The 18540-nt window shown below is 52.1% G+C and overlaps 1 protein-coding gene across 1 annotated transcript in view; it reads right to left on the reverse strand.

Annotated features, from left to right (window-relative positions):
* The window catches only part of ITPK1 (inositol-tetrakisphosphate 1-kinase), a gene marked incomplete at both ends in the record, with an annotated part of 150892 nt that overhangs the window by 100056 nt on the left and 32296 nt on the right, over positions 1 to 18540 (reverse strand). Inside the window, one exon of the mRNA XM_080707918.1 lies at positions 15978 to 16002. Within this exon, the coding sequence (XP_080564044.1) occupies positions 15978 to 16002 (25 nt within the window). The remainder of the gene's footprint in view (positions 1 to 15977; positions 16003 to 18540) is intronic.

Below are 18540 nucleotides of genomic sequence, written 5' to 3' on the forward strand. Positions count from 1 at the left end.
ACACTCTCACACACACACACACACACACACACACACACTCTCTCCCTCTCTCTCTCTCTCTCTCCCTCTCTCTCTCTCTCTCTCTCCTTCGTAGCCACGAGCTGAGCAGCTCTCCTCCCTGCTCTTCTTCCTCACTATAGGCCTAAACTGAGCCAAGTGACCATCGACTGAGCGCTCTGAAACTGTGAGCCACAGCAAACCTTTCCTCCTTTAAGTTGATTTTCTCCAGCATTTTGTCACAGCAACAGAAAGCAATTAACACTTCACTGTGTGAGAACAGACTTGGATGTGGGGTAGGGGGAGATACCCAACTCCCTCAACATCTTCCCACTGCCTAGAATGTAAATAAGCAGGATGCTGAAGCCCCTGGCAGCATCAACAGCAATGAGGTCACCCGAAATCAAAAGGCCGGAATGGAGGGCAGTGGTGCAGCACAAACAGCAGAGCTCTGCACAGCCTGGCAGAGGCCCCCACGCCGGCCCTGCTTGCCTGCACCCAGGACAACACAAGAGAAACCCACGACATACCTCACTGAGGTTACTGTGAGCTCCAGGCTGCTATTGGCAGCCCAATAAAATCCTGCCAATCCTCCAAGTGAAGGATGGCTCCAGAGGAAAGCTGTGGGTGCTGGAAAATGGGAGCTGGCCAGGCAAGGGAAAAGAGGGCAGCCCCCTCCCCAGAGTATAATGCCCCTCCACAAAGACTCATGGGCGAAGGCCAGCCCATCATTCTTCTGCTTCTATTATAATTCTCCTTTTTTCTTGTAGGTGAAAACAAAGATTTCCTACTTGTGACATTGACGCAGTTCTTCCACATTTCAGGAAGAAAAAAGTCCAAAACCCTTGCTGTGGTTTTTATTCTCCCTCCTGAGGACTCTGCATCCTTCTTCACCAGGGTAACTAATCTCATATCCTCATCCTCACCGGTAGCCAGGAAGCTCAGAACTACGCTGAGGACTAGCAGTTAACCTCCTGTTCCCTGGCTTTGAACCACTTCTATTTTACTAGAGGTTCCTTGGAGGGGAATAGATAGAAAGTAAAGCCGGCAGCACACTATCAAGGAACATCCCTAGACTATAAAACTAATGAGAGCAACTCATTCTTCCCTTCCTAGAATAGGTAAACAGCAAATTACCTAACAAGTGAGCACTTTATGGGAAGAAAGAGAATGAGCTCCTTCATGAATACAGCCAGGCCCCTGCATCTGCAGGTTCCGCAAACAGGGAGAAAATATTTGAAAGAAAAAACTGCACTGCATCTGTACTGAATACATACAGGCTTTTTTCTTCTTGTCCGTATTCCCCACAAAGCGCTTGCATTGTTTAGGCATTATAAGAATTTATAGATGACTTAAAGTAGATGAGAAGATGTGTCTGGATTATAAGCAAATGCTGTGCTATTCTATGGAAGGGACTCGAGCATCTGTGGGTTTTGGAATATGTCAGAAAGTATCCGTAGGTGCCACATCCCCGACAAAGACCAAGAGGTGACCCCCAATTCTCAGGACCTTACAGAGAAGGGGAAGGAAAGCCTTTAGCACGTGCAATGACACCAGGCCATAAGACCTGTGTCCCCAGGAGGTGGGCTGCACAGGGCACAGGAACCCAGGCAACGGAGGGCCAAATGGGCCTGGGGGAGGGGATGCGAGGGTTAGTGACTGTGGGCTGTGAGGGCTAGTGACTGTGAGCCCGGTTCTGACAGAGCAGGGAGTGTTCACCAGATGGAAGAGGAGGAGTGCATGGCAGGTGGCAGGAACAGGGTGTGTGGAGAACAGGCCCAGCCCTGAGGATCCTGGGACTCTGCTCTGGGTACTTGGAGGGTACATGTGTGGGTGGAGTCCAAGCTGGGTTCCCTGCAGCAAGAATCAACTTCTAAGGGTTTCATGACCCCACGTGGGAATGGTTCACGACCCTGCACATGTGACGAGCTGGGCTTGAGAGAGCACCTGGGCAGCTGGCAGCAGAAAAGGGACCAGGACACCCTGGGCAGAGGAACCAGGGAAGCTTCAGGACATTCAAAGCCACAGTGGACTGTGGCAGCTGGAGATGGGCCTGGATAGCACTGTGCGAAGTGAAACTAGCCAGCACAGAAAGATAAACACCACAGGAGCTCCCAGGCATACAGAGTCTAAAACCAGTGGCTCACCAAAGTGAGTAGAATGGAAAAGACTGGGGGGCAGAAGGGCCACCAGTCAAGGGGTGCAGGAGGATGAGTTTGAGCTGTACTGCACAAAAGGGTGACTAGTGTTGATAAAAATGTGTTATAGAGAATAAATTTCAAATGCCTCCCCATATAGAATCATAGGTAAAGGAGGTGACAGATAAGCTAATTAGCGTGACAACCATTTCACCTTACATACATATATCAAAATATCACAGTTCCCTAAATGCATATAATGATATGTAAACTAAAAATACTAACTTTAAAGCGAGATGGATGGCAGAGCTGGTGCCAGCTCCTCTGCCTGCTTGCTGGGAGCACTCCCTGCTCAGCTTCCTAATCTGTAATGTGGGGGTGACAACAGATGCATCCTCTATAAAAAGAACTAGTAAGAGCAGCTTTCTGGATCATTGTGAGGATTGAATTAGTTGACGTACACTGGAGAAGGTCCCCAGTCACTTGCTTTGGTCACCTCCGTCATTTGAACAAGCACTCCTCAGGAGGCGCCAGCATGAACACGTGCCTCTGTGCCACATGCACTCACCCAGCTGTCTCGCGAGCCTGCTGAGCACTGTCCTGCACTCACCTCCTAAAGGCCGAATCAGACCAGAGGGCACCTGGCAGCCCCGTAAATAGTCCCCCACCAGGGGTGAAGAACAAGGGTTAGTCTTTATCTTTCAAAGACACATTCAGGAATATTTACAGGTGAATTAATAGAATGGTGAGACAGGCCTTGCAAGATACCAGGGAGTACAAAGGGAGCTTCAGGAAGGGTACCCAGGGACCATTAGACTCTGCTCTCTGACCTGGGATGCCATGTGATTTCTCCGAATGGAAAGCTCTAAGAACAAATAGGCCTCTAGAACCAGAGTGCCTGGCTCCCACCCGGCTCCTCCTCTTCCTACCTGGCAACTCTGACCCTGGGCAAGCCACTCCCCCTGACTTTCAGTTTCCTTTTGCATAATATGCAGATAACAGCAGTATATATCAAACTAGACGTGTGTGTGTGTGTGCGCGCGCGCGCGCACGTATGAGAGAGAGAGAGAGAGAGAGAGAGAGAGAGAGAGAAGAGAAGAGAAGAGAAGAGAGAGGAGAGAGAGACAGAGAGAGACAGAGACAGACAGACAGACAGACAACAGACACACACACACACACACCAGGGCTTGAACTCTGGGGCATTCTATCTCTGAACTACACCTCCAGCCCTATTTCTTATTCTTTATTTTGAAACAGGATCTCACTAAGTTGTGGAGGCTAGCTGAAAACCTGCGATCCTCCTATCGCAGTCTTCCAACTACTGGGCTTATAAGCATGAGCCACCACGCCCAGCGTCCTAACTAGACTATTATAAGGAACACATAAATAAATGTATGTGAATATTTGTGACCAAGGCTGGCCCAAAGCAGTGCTCAATCGAGGTTGCTCATGATTATCTAAGCAGTGTGCTGCAGTGGCGGCCACACCGCCATCCTGACAGAAGTGTGAGCACTGCCTGTACATCCCGGAGCTCCCCAAACACTGGCCTGAGAAACAGTCCTGTAGATGCTGCGGGTAGCAGAGCACAGAGGTGCAAATACTACTGTACAAGCCGCTGGGCTGGCACCATGAAGTCACTGCTAGAAAACCAAAGTGAATACCTGAGCTGCTCGATTTAGGTCCAAAGATGCCCACGTGCTTTAGTCGGCTTTTCATCGCTGTGACCTCAGTACAGGAGCTGAGTGAGCTGTGTACAGCTTACAGGAGAAAAGGTGCAGTTGGCTCAGTTTGGGGGATCAGCCCGTAGCTGGCTGGCTCTGAGGCAGGAACCACAGTAGCAAGGCCAAACCCCCAGGGACCCACCTCCGAACCTTACTGCATAGCTTCACACGTGGGTTCTGGGAGACATTTTTAATCCAAACTGGAATCCCATGGCAGCATTGTTAGTAACAGTAAATCAGAAAAATCCTAGAACCAAGGGCCTGGAGCAGAGAACTGGTTCTAGATGTTCAGACACAAGGAGGGTAAAAATGGAGGCAGCCACATTAAGCGACTTCCAAGTTGTCTAAATTGCACGGGCAAATATTCATCCATTCCCCAAATGTAAGTCTCCAAACTAGAGACAGAAAAACCCAATCTGGAAATATGCCGTAGGTAACAAACAGCAAGACAGGATAAAAGGTCAGAGGAAAACACTAAAAAAAAAAAAAAAAAAAGCTGCATTAACATTAATGTGTACTTCTGGGTTTTCGTTTTTAGGCCTGTCTTGCTTCCTAAGACTTTAACAATGAGCACACATTACTTTAGAAGCACAAGAATTACCCAGAGTTTAATAAACACGGACCCTCAAGGCCTGTCGTATCCTGTGTGGAGCAACAGCTCAGTCCTAATCCATCTGCCCAGCAAACTGAGCGTGCGCAGAACCAGACCCTGCCCTTCTCACAGACTAGAAGGTTCTGGCCTCAGAAGGACATGTGGACAGTCAACTCACCTGATGAGGGCAGAGACCTGCGGGGGAGCAGCGAGGTGTCACACGCAAGATGACATCCAAGTACAAACAGAAATATGGCAAGGGGGAAGGGGCTGGAGATCGAGATGCCAGCTCCTTGCCCAGGTGAGCTGAAGGCAACACATGTCCCCATTCCTGCTTCTGACTGGACAGCTGGGAGCCCTGCTGGGCACGAGGCATGGTCTACAGCTACACCCTGGAGTCTCAGCCTGGCATCTGCGCTGTCACTAAGAGGTGGCCCCGAGCCCAGATGGGCTCATTTGGTGAGGACCCAGGGTCTGCACCGGAGCTTCCCCAACCACGGCATGCACCTGCTCACCTGGGGATGCGCTTCGGTGCCCTGGGGATGCTGGCTATCAGGGATGCTGGCTATCAGAAGTCCACACTTGGAGCAGCTTCGCCCCGGAGCAACCCCAGGACAGGCACACTTTGAAAGCGGAATTCCTCCCTCCGGAATCTTCACTTTGCCTTTTCATCCCTTTCTATTTTTCTGTGTTCTTTCTTCTACCTCTTTTCTCTGGTTTTATATAAATGCTTGCTTGGCACACTCCAAAGAGGCTGCAAATCTTTGATGGCCGACCAGGGATGGAGGATCCTGGGAAGACCCTATCCCAACTCGGCGCAGTGTGGCACGGGAAGGCCTGGGGCCCTGGACACCTGCCCATGAGAACCCGCCCAGGCGTCAGGCACAGGGAACCCCACTTCCTGGCCGCCTCCTCTCAGATATGGGAAACAGGAACTTTCTTTTTTAAGGATGTCTCCAGTTGAGTCAGCATGTCGGAGGCCAGGAAGAGCAGTGCTGGGACTGAGGACTACAGCCTGTGAGCCACGCGGGGCTGCCTGGCACACATGGTTTCTAACAGCACACCTAAAAAGCTCGGGAATAAAAGTCAAGCTATGGGAAGGGAAACCGCTCAGCGTATGCCGACCCCAGCCAGCAGCACCTCGAGAGCATTTCTCACGCTGTCCTCCAAAAGGTTTTCAACAGCAACAGAAAAACTGATATGAACACCCAGTCCCAAAGAACGAGTGGATGTGTGTTCTCTCCTATGTGGAAGCCAGAAAGAGATCTGGAAATAAGGGCGACATCAGCTAGACAAGCAGACTCCAGAGGAGTGACCGAGGGTGATTAGGGGAGAGAGGGGGAAGAAGAAGTCCCAAAGAACACACAGGAGAAACAACGCCAACTCCAATCTCAAAGACTTGCGGGGGGGGGGGCACCTGGGGGGAAAGGCAACAAGAATTGTATGCGTGTGTTTTTCTAACACTCTGTATTCCAATGTGATATAAAATTATAACACACCCAATAAAAAAAAGAAAAACTGATAGGAGCAGACGGTGATTTATACAACTCTCCTACCCCATGTGTCATTATTATAAAAAAATGATTAGGCTCACACCTAAAGTAGTGTAATTCTTTTTATTAACAACGAATCCTAAAGTAAACGACAGAGTGAAAATCATTTTCCACATCTAGAAAAAAGAATCTATACTTTAAATTTTCTTTAAAAACATGAAATCTGATTTTAAAAATAAAACAAAAAGGAGTGAAGCCAAGTGTGGTGGCATCACTTATGATCCCAGCATTTGGGAGGCTGAGACAGGAGAATCACACGTTTGCAACCAGCCTCAGCTAATTAGTGAGGCCCTCTGCAACTTAGTAAGACCTTGTTTCAAAAATAAAGAACAAAAAATAGGGTTAAAAGTATAGCTCAGAGGTAGAATCCCCCTAAGTTCAATCTCTAGTACCATACAAAAAATTAACAAATTAATTTAAAAATAAAAAAGTAGTGAAACTAGGCATGGTGGGACATGCCTGTAATCCCAGCACTTGGGAGGCTGAGAAAGGAGGATCACAGGTTCTAAGCCAGCCTCCGCAACTTGGTGAGGCTCTCAGCAACTTAGTAAGACCCTGTTTCAATGTAATAATAATAATAATAATAATAATAATAATAATAAGCCAGGCTTGGTGGTGCAAGCCTATAATCCCAGCACTTGGGAGGCTGAGACAGGAGGGTAAGGTCCAGCCCAGGGCAATTTATGTCCACTGCTGGCTTCAATGACCACAGGGAACCCTCCGTGCGGAGCCACCCTCCCAGCCCCATGGCAGTCTTCCTGGTAGGTGCTGGATCCACCGAGGATCAGTCCAGAGGGTCATCCTTAGAAAGCCACTGCTCACGGTGCAGCTGCCCCATGTTTGCTTCTAGCTCCAAGGACGTCAGGGCCCCCAAAAGGCCAAGGCGCTCAGTATTCCAAATCCCCACACTTGACCCCAGAGCGCCAGGCAGAAGCACGAGCGGAAAGAAAGTCCACAGGTGTTCAAGCCTACCTGCGTCCTGTTACCTGTGACACTCCACCAAGGCCACTGGGACTTCTGGAGGGAGAGCGGGTCGGGGGAACACAGCGGCAGATCATCTGAAACCTTCCTCTAATAAATTTTTTCTTTATGTGGTCCTAGGGATTGAACCCAGGGGCATTCTACCTCTGAGGTACACCACCCCAGTCCTATGTTTTAGTCTCTTTCTTTCTTTCTTTCTTTCTTTTTTTTTTTTTGATAACAGGGTCTCACTGAGTTGCAAAGGGGCTTCACTAAGTAGCTGAAGCTGGCCACAAACTGCAATCCTCCTGTTTCAGCCTCCCGAATGCTGGGGTTACAAGCGTACACCACCACCCCCGGCTCACATCCAGCCATTTGTATGTGTTGTTTTGAAACGGGGTCTGGCTAGGTTGCTGAAGTCTTGCTGCCTTGCTGTGGCCGTCCTTGAACCTTTGATCCTCTTGTCTCAGCCTCTCAGTACTAAGATTGCAGATATGTGCTACCACACCAGCTCTGCCTGCCTTTTGAAACGAGTCTGGAACCATGTGAAAACTCCTAAGTAAATCCATGCTTTACTGCTGAATGGGAGAATTGAGCATCATGGCCCTTACCAAGAAGCAGGCTCGCCACACAGGGCCCGCCCCAGGCTCTACGCAGGAAGCCAGTGACGGGACACATCTGCTTGGTTCTACACACCTACCTGAACTGCTGATGCTCACCACCTCTGCCTCCCCTGGCTACTCCTGCTCCTGCGCCCATGCCCTAGTGCCCCAGCAGAAACAAGGGAGGCATCTGGGGACTGACCCTCACTCCTCGTTCCCACCCCTGTCCAGCTACCACGACCTGCCACCATCCTCTCCTGCCTTGCAGTACCCTCCCAAGACAGCCCAGCCTCCTGCCAGAGACCAGCCCAGCCCTATCTAATCAGCCTCCCATGGGCACACACACCTCTCCCATGCAGGACGCCATTCGATGACCCCTAACTTGGCACCCACCACAGCTCACCCAGCCCTCTCCCTTCTCCGGCCTGGTCTCTTGCCAACTCCCCTGGGTCCAACACCCCAGACTATCCAAACCACTGGCCATCAACAGAGCCCCCTCTCCCAGTGTCTGAGTCTGTATGTAGGCTGCGCTCCAGCTCACTGCGTGGTTATGACAACTGCCCACCAACATCTGCTTCATTCTCTGTCAAGTGTGGTGTCGCGTGCCTGTAATTCCAGTACTTCAGAGGCTCAGAAAGGAGGGTCGCAGGTTCAAGGCCAGCCTCAACAACACAGCAAGACTCTCAGGAAGCTCGCTGTTACAGTGAGACTGTTACAGGGGCCCTGCTGGGCTCCCAAACTGTAACAGTGAGAGATGTAGCCGTGGGTCCTTGTTCTGAGCTGTCTTAGAAAAGAATAGCCCGGACTCTGTTTGCTGTAAGCTTAAGCGATTTTATTACAAAGATGGAAAGATAGGACATAACTTAGATTAAAGCACTACGCCACAGAGGGTGACATAGTGAGGTGACTTGAAAAGAAGTCACCAAAGGTTTTAGGATACAGAACAGTTTTTATAGATACATGGTCCTTCATCTTGCTCTACCAATTAATCTTCTGACCTGAATTAATCTTCTGCCCTTTCTCTGGAGCAGGTCTTTTGATGCGGGGATTCCCTCCTGTAGGCCCTGTCTCTGGTACAGACCCCAAGCCTTTTGTTATACCTCTACATGTCTTACCTGGTCATGGGAGTCCGGGATCTCTGGAAGGCTTACGGCATCCCCACACAAGCTTGGGGAATTTTGCTTATCTTTAGAATGTAAAAGTTCCTGGGCTCCATCTATTTTCTTGCTAATGACCCTTGGTGTCTGGAACTCTGCAGGGTCCCCTCCTTGTCTGAGTTCCTGTCATATTCAAGCTTCTGGCTTTCCAATACCAAAGTTATTTTCAAACACATTTTGAAGCCATTTCCCAATACCGGCACACTAGCAAGACACTGTTTCTAAAGGGCTGGGGGTGAGCCGGGCGTGGTGGCGCACGCTTGTAATCCCCGCACTTGGGAGGCTGAGACGGGAGGATCGCATAGGTTAGAAGCCAGCCTCAGCTGGCTTAAGAGACCCTGTTTCCAAATAAAAAATATAAAATAGTCTGGGAGTGTAACCCGGAGGTAGAAGGGTTCCATCCCCAGGACCACCAAAAATAAAAAATAAAAAAAATAAAGGGCTGGGGGTGTAGCTCAGAGGTAGAATGCCCCTGGGAGGTTCTATCCCCAGTAACACACACACACACACACACACGCGCGCGTGCGCGCGCGCGCGCGCACACACACACCACCTTCCCTACAGGCCTTCCCATCCTTGCCCGCCCTCACATGCCCAGCCCCGTGCCTTTTAGTCCTCTCCCACAGCACAAACCAGGCTGCCCCTCCGAAGTGTCCAGTTCTATGTCAGGGGGGACACAGGCCTTCATCTCTCTGGGGCATGCTGTCTATTCTCCCTCTTGCCATTTCTGGCTGCCACACAAGGGAGAAAACCTCATTTAAGAAGGGTAGCATTCTGACCAAGTGACAGCTCTGAGACCACGAGAGGCCAGCAGCACCTCCCTCCTGTACGCTGCGAGCCCTGCCTGCCTGAGAAGCAGCGGCTGCTCCCGAGGCTGGGTTTCAGAGGCTGGCTTTCTTAAGGTCTGAATTCTCAAGGAATCTAGGAGGAGGATGGTGAATCTATAATAGGCTACAGTACTTCTCACGCTTGCAGTTTACTCATTTGCATTGTAAAATAAAGCCCCAAGCCCTCTGGGGCTAACAGTCACCTACTCCCCCCCCCCCATCCTTTAAAATAACTGGGGGAGGAGAGAAGGTGCCAGGCCAGGGGCTGGGATGCCCACATGTTATCCTAAGGACGCCTAGGCTAGAAGTGAGCAGGGCAAAGGGCATGCTGTCCTTTGGGGATCTTGCTCCACCCAATCCAGGGCTGCGTGGGAGAGGAGAAGCAGAGTCCATAGACTGGGTGCCTTCCTTCTGAGCTTTCTCCAGAGATCAGATCAGAATGGAAAATCCCATGGGGTCCTGCAGGGTTGATGCGGGCCTTCTGCCTGGCCCCGGCCTCCCCCTCCCCCTGGGCCAGATGACTCAACAGGCCCAGGGATGTTTTCTCCAACAAAGGCCTCACTGGGTGAAGGGGCAGTGACCGCTGCGCTGAGCTCAGCACTCAGCTATCGTAGCTTCTAGGTGTTTTAGACGCTCAAGGGCCTGGGGAGTGCGTCAAGCCCTGGGCGAGTCCACAGGCGTGGGCTCTGACGCTCAGGTGGGCGCTGCTGGGTGGACAAGGCTATCAACACTAGCTAGGTTCCTCCTCCAGGCTGGATGCAGGCCCTCCCTGCACCTTGACTCCATGAATATGCTCAGCGGGGCCCTGCAGCCCACTGCATACACCACAGAGAGCTGAGTGACCCGTCTGGGCCTGTGCGAGTGAGTCCCCAGGCCTACTGCCTGGCCCACGGCGGCTACTTAGGAGAGGACTGTCATCTGTCCAACCTACACCTCCGGCTGAGAGGGGCTGTCCTTCATTAACTGTTAAACCTGAGACTGGGTCCCAGGGGCCAAGCGTCTGCATCCTCGTTACCACAGTACAGAGGAGGAAAAGCTATACAGGTGCCTGGAAGCCTCCCCATCATGACAGGTGGCCCCTCAGGATGCTTGTCCTCCAGCCCAGGCCCCAGCACTGAACACAGGCAGGGTTTCCCTCCCCTGAGCATCCTGGCTCCGGCTGACAGGCAGCCTCCTGCGTTAGCGCAGCCCGAGCAGGGGTCCACGTCATCACCATCCCCATTAACTGGCCTAAAAGACAAAGTTAAGCGAGGCCAGTTGGTCCCCAGACAAGGGCTTCCTTGGGGCTCAGGGCATGCACAGGCCAGGGCCAATCCCAGAAAGTCCTCTTGATGTCTGGCTAAAAGGAGGTTCTAAGAAACAAATGGCCTTCAGAACAAACCCCCCAAAATAGGTTTTAAAACAACGGATCCATTTGTACATTTTTAAGTTGATGCCTAAAATTTCTCCTCCTAAGTTTAAATACTTGCAAAGGATGTAATTTCCAACATACTATAAATATTAACATTTTAAAATAAAACTGTTACTGCTTCCCTTTTAAATAGATCCAATGGAATCTAAACGCCACAGTGATCTGAGATCTACCTTCATCCATTGTAAGATTACATAACCAAGCTCTTCTCTGACAGCGGGAAATCTAACAGTGTTCCTTTTTCTTCTTTGGCCTCTTAATTTCCAATCCACTTCCCTCAGAGATGTTTATACTATCACAGCACATTTTATGTTGGAAAGCCTTTTAATGATTATTCTATTACACTACTGAGCCCAAATAAATACATGTATATAAATGTTTCACTTAAAAAAACTTTTCATGTGGCCATAAAACTCATTAGTGTCAAAATTTTTCTTCTGGACAGAATTGTTATTACAATTAATACTAGCACATAATTGATTAGCCTGACGAAAACATATTCCAAAGTGTACAAATGATAACCATAAAAAACTTTATTAGAAATATAACTGATGAGACAAATGGGACCTTTGAAAGTTACTTCACATATACACAGATGAATATCACCTTCTACTAGAATAAGATAATGCTTACCAAAAGTCTATCTCTATTTTTCAGTTTTTATGGATACAAGTATTTTTAAGTCACTTACTTTAAAAAAAAAAAAAAGGAATGGAAAAAACTTGCCATAGCAAATTCTTTGAACTCTCTTAGAATTATATGCCAAGAATTATAGGAATCTCTCTCTCTCTCTCTCTCTCTCTCTCTCTCTCTTTTTTTTTTTTTTTTTTTTTTTGCTGTACTGGGGATGGAACCCAGGGGCATTCTACCTCCGAGCTACCCTAGCCCTATTTTTTAGTCTTTATTTATTTTATTATTTTATTTATTTATTTATTTATTTATTGGTGGTACTGGGGTTCCTGGAAACCTTTATATATTTTTTTAAATTTGGAAACAGGGTCTCTTAAGCCAGCAAGGCTGGCTTCGAACCTGCACAATTCTCCTGTCTCCGCCTCCCAAGCACGGGATTACAAGTGTGCGCCACCACGCCTGGTTTAGTCTTTATTTTGAAACAGGGTCTCACTGAGTTGCAAAGGGCCTCACTAAGTAGCTGAGGCTGTCCTTGAACCACGACCCTCCTGTCTCAGCCTCCTGAATGCTGGAATTACAAGCGTGCGCCACCACATCAGGCTGAATCTCTTTATATATATATATATATATATATGTAGTAATGCCAAGGAATAACTGCCAAGATCTCATGCATGCCGGCCTAGCGTTATACTACCGAGCGACACCCCAGCCATCAAAGATCATTTTTAATGTGCCATCAGCTGTCAACTTGACCAGGCCCTCTTTCAATTTTGTTTCAAGAAACTAGAAATCCAGTCCAGGAGTATAAGGACCAGCCAAGTTCCCTGATGACTGGAGGGCTCCGTGTCCCTTGGTCCCGCAACGAGGTTCAGACCTCCCCGTGGACAGCAAGAGCACGTGGCTCTGCGGATCACAAGCCTCCGTGTACCAGGCCTGGTGCCAACTCCATTACCCAAATTAACTGAGGTCTCACATCGATCCCAGGGGACAGGCACTATGACTACGCCCATTTTACAGATGGGCAGACTGAGGCACAGAGTGCTCAGGCAACTAGCCCAAAGCCACACAGCCAGGGACCTAAACCCAGGTGATCTCAATCCTTAATCCTGTGTGCATACTGTCCTCACAGAGATGGGAAGAGAGACACCGTGGCAGGGACAGCAGGGGCAACAGGAGAGGACAGTCACAAGCCCCTTCCCCAGCATGTCTCCTGTGGGGACCAGGAGATAAGGAAGTCAAGTATCTGCGAGTTGTACTTTCTTACATATGCCCCACGCCCACCTGGGAAGTCCACAAGAACGCTCCTCTACAGTAAGTGACTTCCATGCCCATAAATGTTAAACACTGATGTGTTACTCTTACTATAAAAGAGCAAAAAGACGCTGGGCCTGGTGGCGCACACTTGTAATCCTAGCATTTGGGAGGCCGAGACAAGAAGATCACGGTTCGCAGACAGCCTCAGCTACTTAGTGAGGTTCTCTGCAACTTGGTGAGACCCTGTTTCCAAATAAAGAATAAAAAAATAGGGAAGGGGTTGTAGCTTGGAGATAGAATGTCCCTGGGTTCAATCCCTAGTACCACAAATAAATAAGTAAGTAAGTAAATAAATCAGCAAAAAGAAAGGATCCCCGTGACCTGGACAAACAGTGCAGGATCATACCAGCACTGTAGAGTCTTAGGTTGTGACCCCAGGTTCCAACATCCTTTCAGGGAGTAGCCAGAGGCCAGTAATGCTGGGCAGCATGTAGTCAGTGGAGAAATTTATTAACATGCAGAGAGACCTACCTGGCAGACAAACAGACCCACACTCAAATCCCAACTCTGCCACCAACCCGCTGGCTCCCCAGGGCCACGTCACCCTGCGCCTCAGCTTCCTTCTGTCTACAGGGGACATACGACCACCAGCTCACCAGCAGGCTATCCAGAATGGGACAGGCCATCTGGCCCAGCCATGCGGGGTGGTGGTGCACAGCCACCCTCACCCTCTCAATTACACCTGAACGCAGACACTGGCAAAGCGCCCACCACCAGCCCCCAGGGGCCCAGCGCCCGCACCTGCTGCACAGAAGCCCATCTGGTTTTGTTTTGTTTTTTTGGTGGTACTAGGGATTGAACCCAGGGGCATTCTACCTCTGAGTTATACCCACCCCCATCCTATATTTTATTTTGAAACGGTCTCACTAAGTTGTGGAGGGCCTCACTAAGTTGCTCCAATTCTCATGTCTTAGCCTCCCAAGTACTGGGATTACAAGCATGTCCCACCACATAGGCTCCCAGCCCCCCATTTTTGCAAAAAGCCTTTCTCAATGTCTTAAAATTTAAAAGTTCTCCAAATGCTCGGAGATGCCTGGAGGAGGTGAAGGAAGGCACTGTGATGGGTTGCAATTTTTTTTTTTTTTTTTTTTTTTGTGGTGGTGGTGGTACTGGGGTTCCTGGAAACCCTTCTACCTCCGGGCTACACTCCCAGACCTATTTTTATACTTTTTATTTGGAAACGGGGTCTCTTAAGCCTGCGCGGCTGGCTTCGAAACCGCGCGACCCTGTCTCCGCCTCCCAAGCGCGGGGATTACAAGCGTGCGCCACCACGCCCGGCCATGGGTTGTAATTTTAGATGCCAGAGTGGAAAGCATCCCTTTTGGCTTCATTCTGGTCCCCAGCTACCACTTCCTCCCTGAAGTCATCACCAAAAGCAAGAGGGAGCACTCCCTGGAAGAGCCCAGGCCCTCCTCTGCCTGCCCAGCACTTTCTACAGCAATGGCTTCAGTCTCCCTTTCCAGAAAAGCCAGCCCGGGCGAGCGCATGAAAGGCCGGGCCCCAGTCTCCTGGGAGCCCCAGGAGCTGAGCCTGTGACCCTCCTGCCTCACACCCCTCTCTGCAAGGTGGGTGGCAGCTGTGGCACAGTGGGGTCATGGGGTCGGGCAGAAGGGCACCTCTCTTTCCCTGTCCAGCAAGATCTCTACTGGCCAGCGCATGAACTCACTTCCTCCAAAAACAGCTGCCAGCCGCAGCGCCCTCATGGCCCTCACAGTGGCTGCAACAGATAAACACAGGGAAGCCCCAGGAGCTTCCCTCACAGGGCACGGCAGGCCCAGCTACAGCGCAGGCTCGTCGGCAGGTGAGGCAGCATCTGCAAAGGGCCTGGGGCTCCCAAGCCAACTCTCACAAGGGCTAAAGGAAAAACAGGAGCTGCGGCATCCTGAAGAGAAAGTGGCCCACGAGATCCCCATCCCTTCGGTGAACCCCGCAGGTACCTCCTCCGCCCACTCCCGTGCCTGTGGCAGGCACCAGCCACCAACCTGTCCGCCCATTCACAGGCTGAGACTCCCCCGGTACCCAGACAGGGCCCCGAGAGCACACCTCCAGCCACTCCTGCATCTCAACCTTCCCTGCGAGACAGTTGGAGATATCAAGGTCCACGGTAGAGCTAAGGGCCATGGAACTCTGGGGGGTCAAGATGAGCCTGGATATAAAGACTACAGCTGATGAGAGGCTTCTAGAGGCTACCTCCCTACCCCAAAACCAATCTCAGCCTCCTGGTGACACGTTCAACCCACAAACCACTAGCAGCAAGCCAAGAGGAGGAGTTCAGCAGCCCTTCACTAGAGCTGCAGACGGCGCCGCAGGGACCCCGCCAACCTGCTCTGGTCCCAGGAGCAGGCGAGGCTCTGGGGCCTCCTCCAGCCCCTTTGGCATGAAGTGCTGAGCCTGTCAGTGATGGGGCAGCCCTGCCCTGTGCTGAGGAGGGTCCTTCTGGGGCCAGCGAAGGGGGCAGGTGCAGGCAGCGACCCAGAGAGGGATGGTGCCTGAGGTTCACGGTTTGCCTTGCCCCTGGGTCTGAAGGTATTTTTGTGTTTACATGCAGAAAAATGCTCCCCAGTTTCTCGTGAGTCAGAACCACAGGGCAAATGTGGCTGGCCAGAGGGCTCCCCAGGATCCCTCAACTCCAGACTCCCTCTGTGACAGATCAAACCTCCCGGCTGTCCTGAGATGGCTGTGGTCACACCTCGTTTATCTATTTCAGGACCAGAAGGCCAGCCCCGCGCTCTGAGAGAGCTTCTCCATCCATCTGCCCCTCCATCCTTCCTTCCCCAGCCAAGGAGCTCCTGCCATGAGTCCACCCAGGGCTGGGGCGGCGCGGGGCAGAACCACAGGACACGGGCTAGGTGGCAGCCATCTCTTCACCTTTCCCACCCCCAACCTGGGCACTGCCGCCCCCCCAGCTCTCCCAAACTCACCGCAGCTCCTTCCCCTGACAAAGCATCAGAAACTCCCCCAACCAGCTGCCACCAGCCCGGGGCTGACCAGGAGAATGTGAGGAGTGAGCTGAGCCCCCATGCTCCCCGGGGCACGGACTTGCGCACGAGCAGAGCAGACGCAGCCTGTACTTACCTGCACCACCTCGATCCCTCGCTTCCTGTGGAGAAAAAGAAAGCAAGCGTTACTCCAGCAGCAGGTAGCATCCTTTCCAGAACATTCACTACAGCCAGCCCAAGGGCTGACTGCTGAGAGCCGCCTGAGGACTGGCCCAGACGGCTTCTGAGGCCCCATCTCCCCTCACAACCAGCCACACCCTACAAGAGAGGTGTGGTCCCTAGAGGTGCCAGGCTGGGTCCTACAAAGCAGCCGGCAGCCATCTTCCCTCCGGTCCTGGGGCCAGGCCTTTGTTGGCGGAGCTCCAACCTGGATTGCCCCCAGCTTCCCCAACTGCCGAATCCACCTCCCGAATCTACCTCCCGGGGCCTGCACTCTACTCAACACAGCCTCTGCCCGCAGCTCCAGTCCCCTCCCACCTCACCAACACCACCAGGTCCCTCCCTGGCCAGCCACCCAGCTGCACTCTCTCACACCACAGGGCCGAGGCCGCAAACCCTTCCCAGTCTCCGCCATCTCTGGCCCCACTCCCTCTCTGCCCACCCCTTGGCTCTGGCCCGCTACATCCCTCCTAATCTCAACCTGGCCATCTTTTGCCTTTCTCCCATCTCTCCCTGCGTGGCCCCACGGGCCCTGTTAGTCCCCACACGTGTCTGGCTTGCCCCACCTTCAAGAACCCAGCCTGGGTCTGCCGAGGGCACAGCTGCCCCCTGACTCCACACCTCGTCGCCCCCACCCAATGCTTCTTACTGCAAGCACCAGCCAGGGCCCATCTCTGCAGCCCTGCACACGGGGCTATCTCATCTCTTGCCCGAGTATGTGCTCCCCCTCAAGAAGCCTCCCCTGACCCGGAGCACTCTCCCCCTCCCACCTGATACCCCCAAAGAACCTGGGCTCCCACTCTACCAGCCCTCAGCGCTGAGTATGGACCGCCCTTCCCCAAGGAGGAGTGCTGGGTAGGGCTCCCAGGACCCGTAGGGACTGGATGACCTGAGAGGGCATGCTGTGTGTATGCTGCAAAGAAGGCGGGATCTCCAGCAGATGCTCAGAGACGCATGCACCAGCCACGTCACCCGAGCTCCTCAGAGCAGGCACGGTACCAAGTGTGGAAACTGTGTGCCCCATGCCTCGCGCTGGTGCCCGGACCCCAGAAGGCCCGCGGCTAAGGGAGCCTCTGGCAGCGAGCGTGGCTGCCTCGCATCACCAGTGCGGCCGGGGCGACCCCGACCCTTCTCCCAGCTGCTCATCGGCTCCTTCAGCAAGTGTTTCCTGAACACCTTCTGAGAGCCGGGCACTCGGTGGAACCCACAAAGGACCCCCCGCATGAGACAGCAGCACCCAGGCCAGGAGAGCTGGCCATATTCACCATGGGAAGCTCCTGACAGCTCAGCAGAGCCCGGGCCCGGGAATCCAGCCTAAGAACTACCGCGGTTGATGCTTTTGGGGTTTCTCCTGTCATTCCACTCCCCTGCAGCTCTAGAAGGAACAGCTGCCAATATCCACTGCTTCCATGACTCCAGGATGGTCAGACTAGACAGGCCTGGGCCACCAGGGCCCGCAGCAAGGGGACAGACGGCCTTAGGGGAAACCTGCTCTATGCACCCCGCAACCCACACCACTTCTCAGCACCTGTGGACACTCCGGAGCCCCAGACCCATTCCAGAGCTTCCTCACCTGTGGGCAAGAGGAGAAACCTAAGTGCTGCCCAACGCTGCCCCAGGTCACACACAGGTGACTGGTTGGCCCACCTAGGCTTCCCCGCCCCCACTCCAAGACGGAAACCTCAAACCCAAGCCACAGCGCAATGGGAGAAGCAGGGGACAGAGATGGGTGCGTGTGACCCACACCAGTCCAACGAGTTTCCCCAGGGCCTCGGTTTCCCTCTGGGGAAGTCCTGCCGGCATCCAAATTATTCCAGCACGTGGCTCTCCCCTCTAACCAGCCAACTGCAGTCGATTCCGATCAGTTCACATTTTACGTCATCCCGGTCCTTTAAAAAGGAAAGAAAAATAGGTCTCTAACTCTGAAAACAGATGGAACACATAAAAAAAGGAAGCAACAAAAAAAGGAATCAAGAGAAAGGCTGCATGGGGAGAACGCAAGGGGCTGAGCTCCCAGGAGCCCCTGCAGCGCCTGGATGAGATAATCAGGACTCTTACAGGAGAGGGCGCGGCTCCCCTTCCAGTCCTCATCAGGACACAACACCAGGTCGCCTTCAAGGCTCGCTGAGGCCCTGGTTACCCATTGCCCAGATGAGCAAGCCGAGGCCCTGGACACTCAGGAAGCCGGAGCTGACCCAGAGCCGGGCTTGCCACCAGCACTCCCAGCCAGGTGCAACACGTACCCAGCAAGGCAATCTGGCCTCCAGCCCCGGGCCTCGAGGTAATGGCATGAAGCCTCAGTAATGGTGGAATCCTGTGCACGTCACGAGCTCCTCTCAGGAAAATAAATTGACCTGTCAGGATGCGTTTCTCCAAAGGGAACCTCTACAGAACAAACGTACCAGCAACCTTGAAGTTCCAAGGAGCGGCTCCTCAAATCCTGCCATAACCCGAAGGTTCAGAATGAAAATCATGAGACC

The sequence above is a fragment of the Muscardinus avellanarius genome (assembly GCF_963383645.1).
Source record: "Muscardinus avellanarius genome assembly, chromosome: 12".
Taxonomy (NCBI): Eukaryota; Metazoa; Chordata; class Mammalia; order Rodentia; family Gliridae; genus Muscardinus; species Muscardinus avellanarius.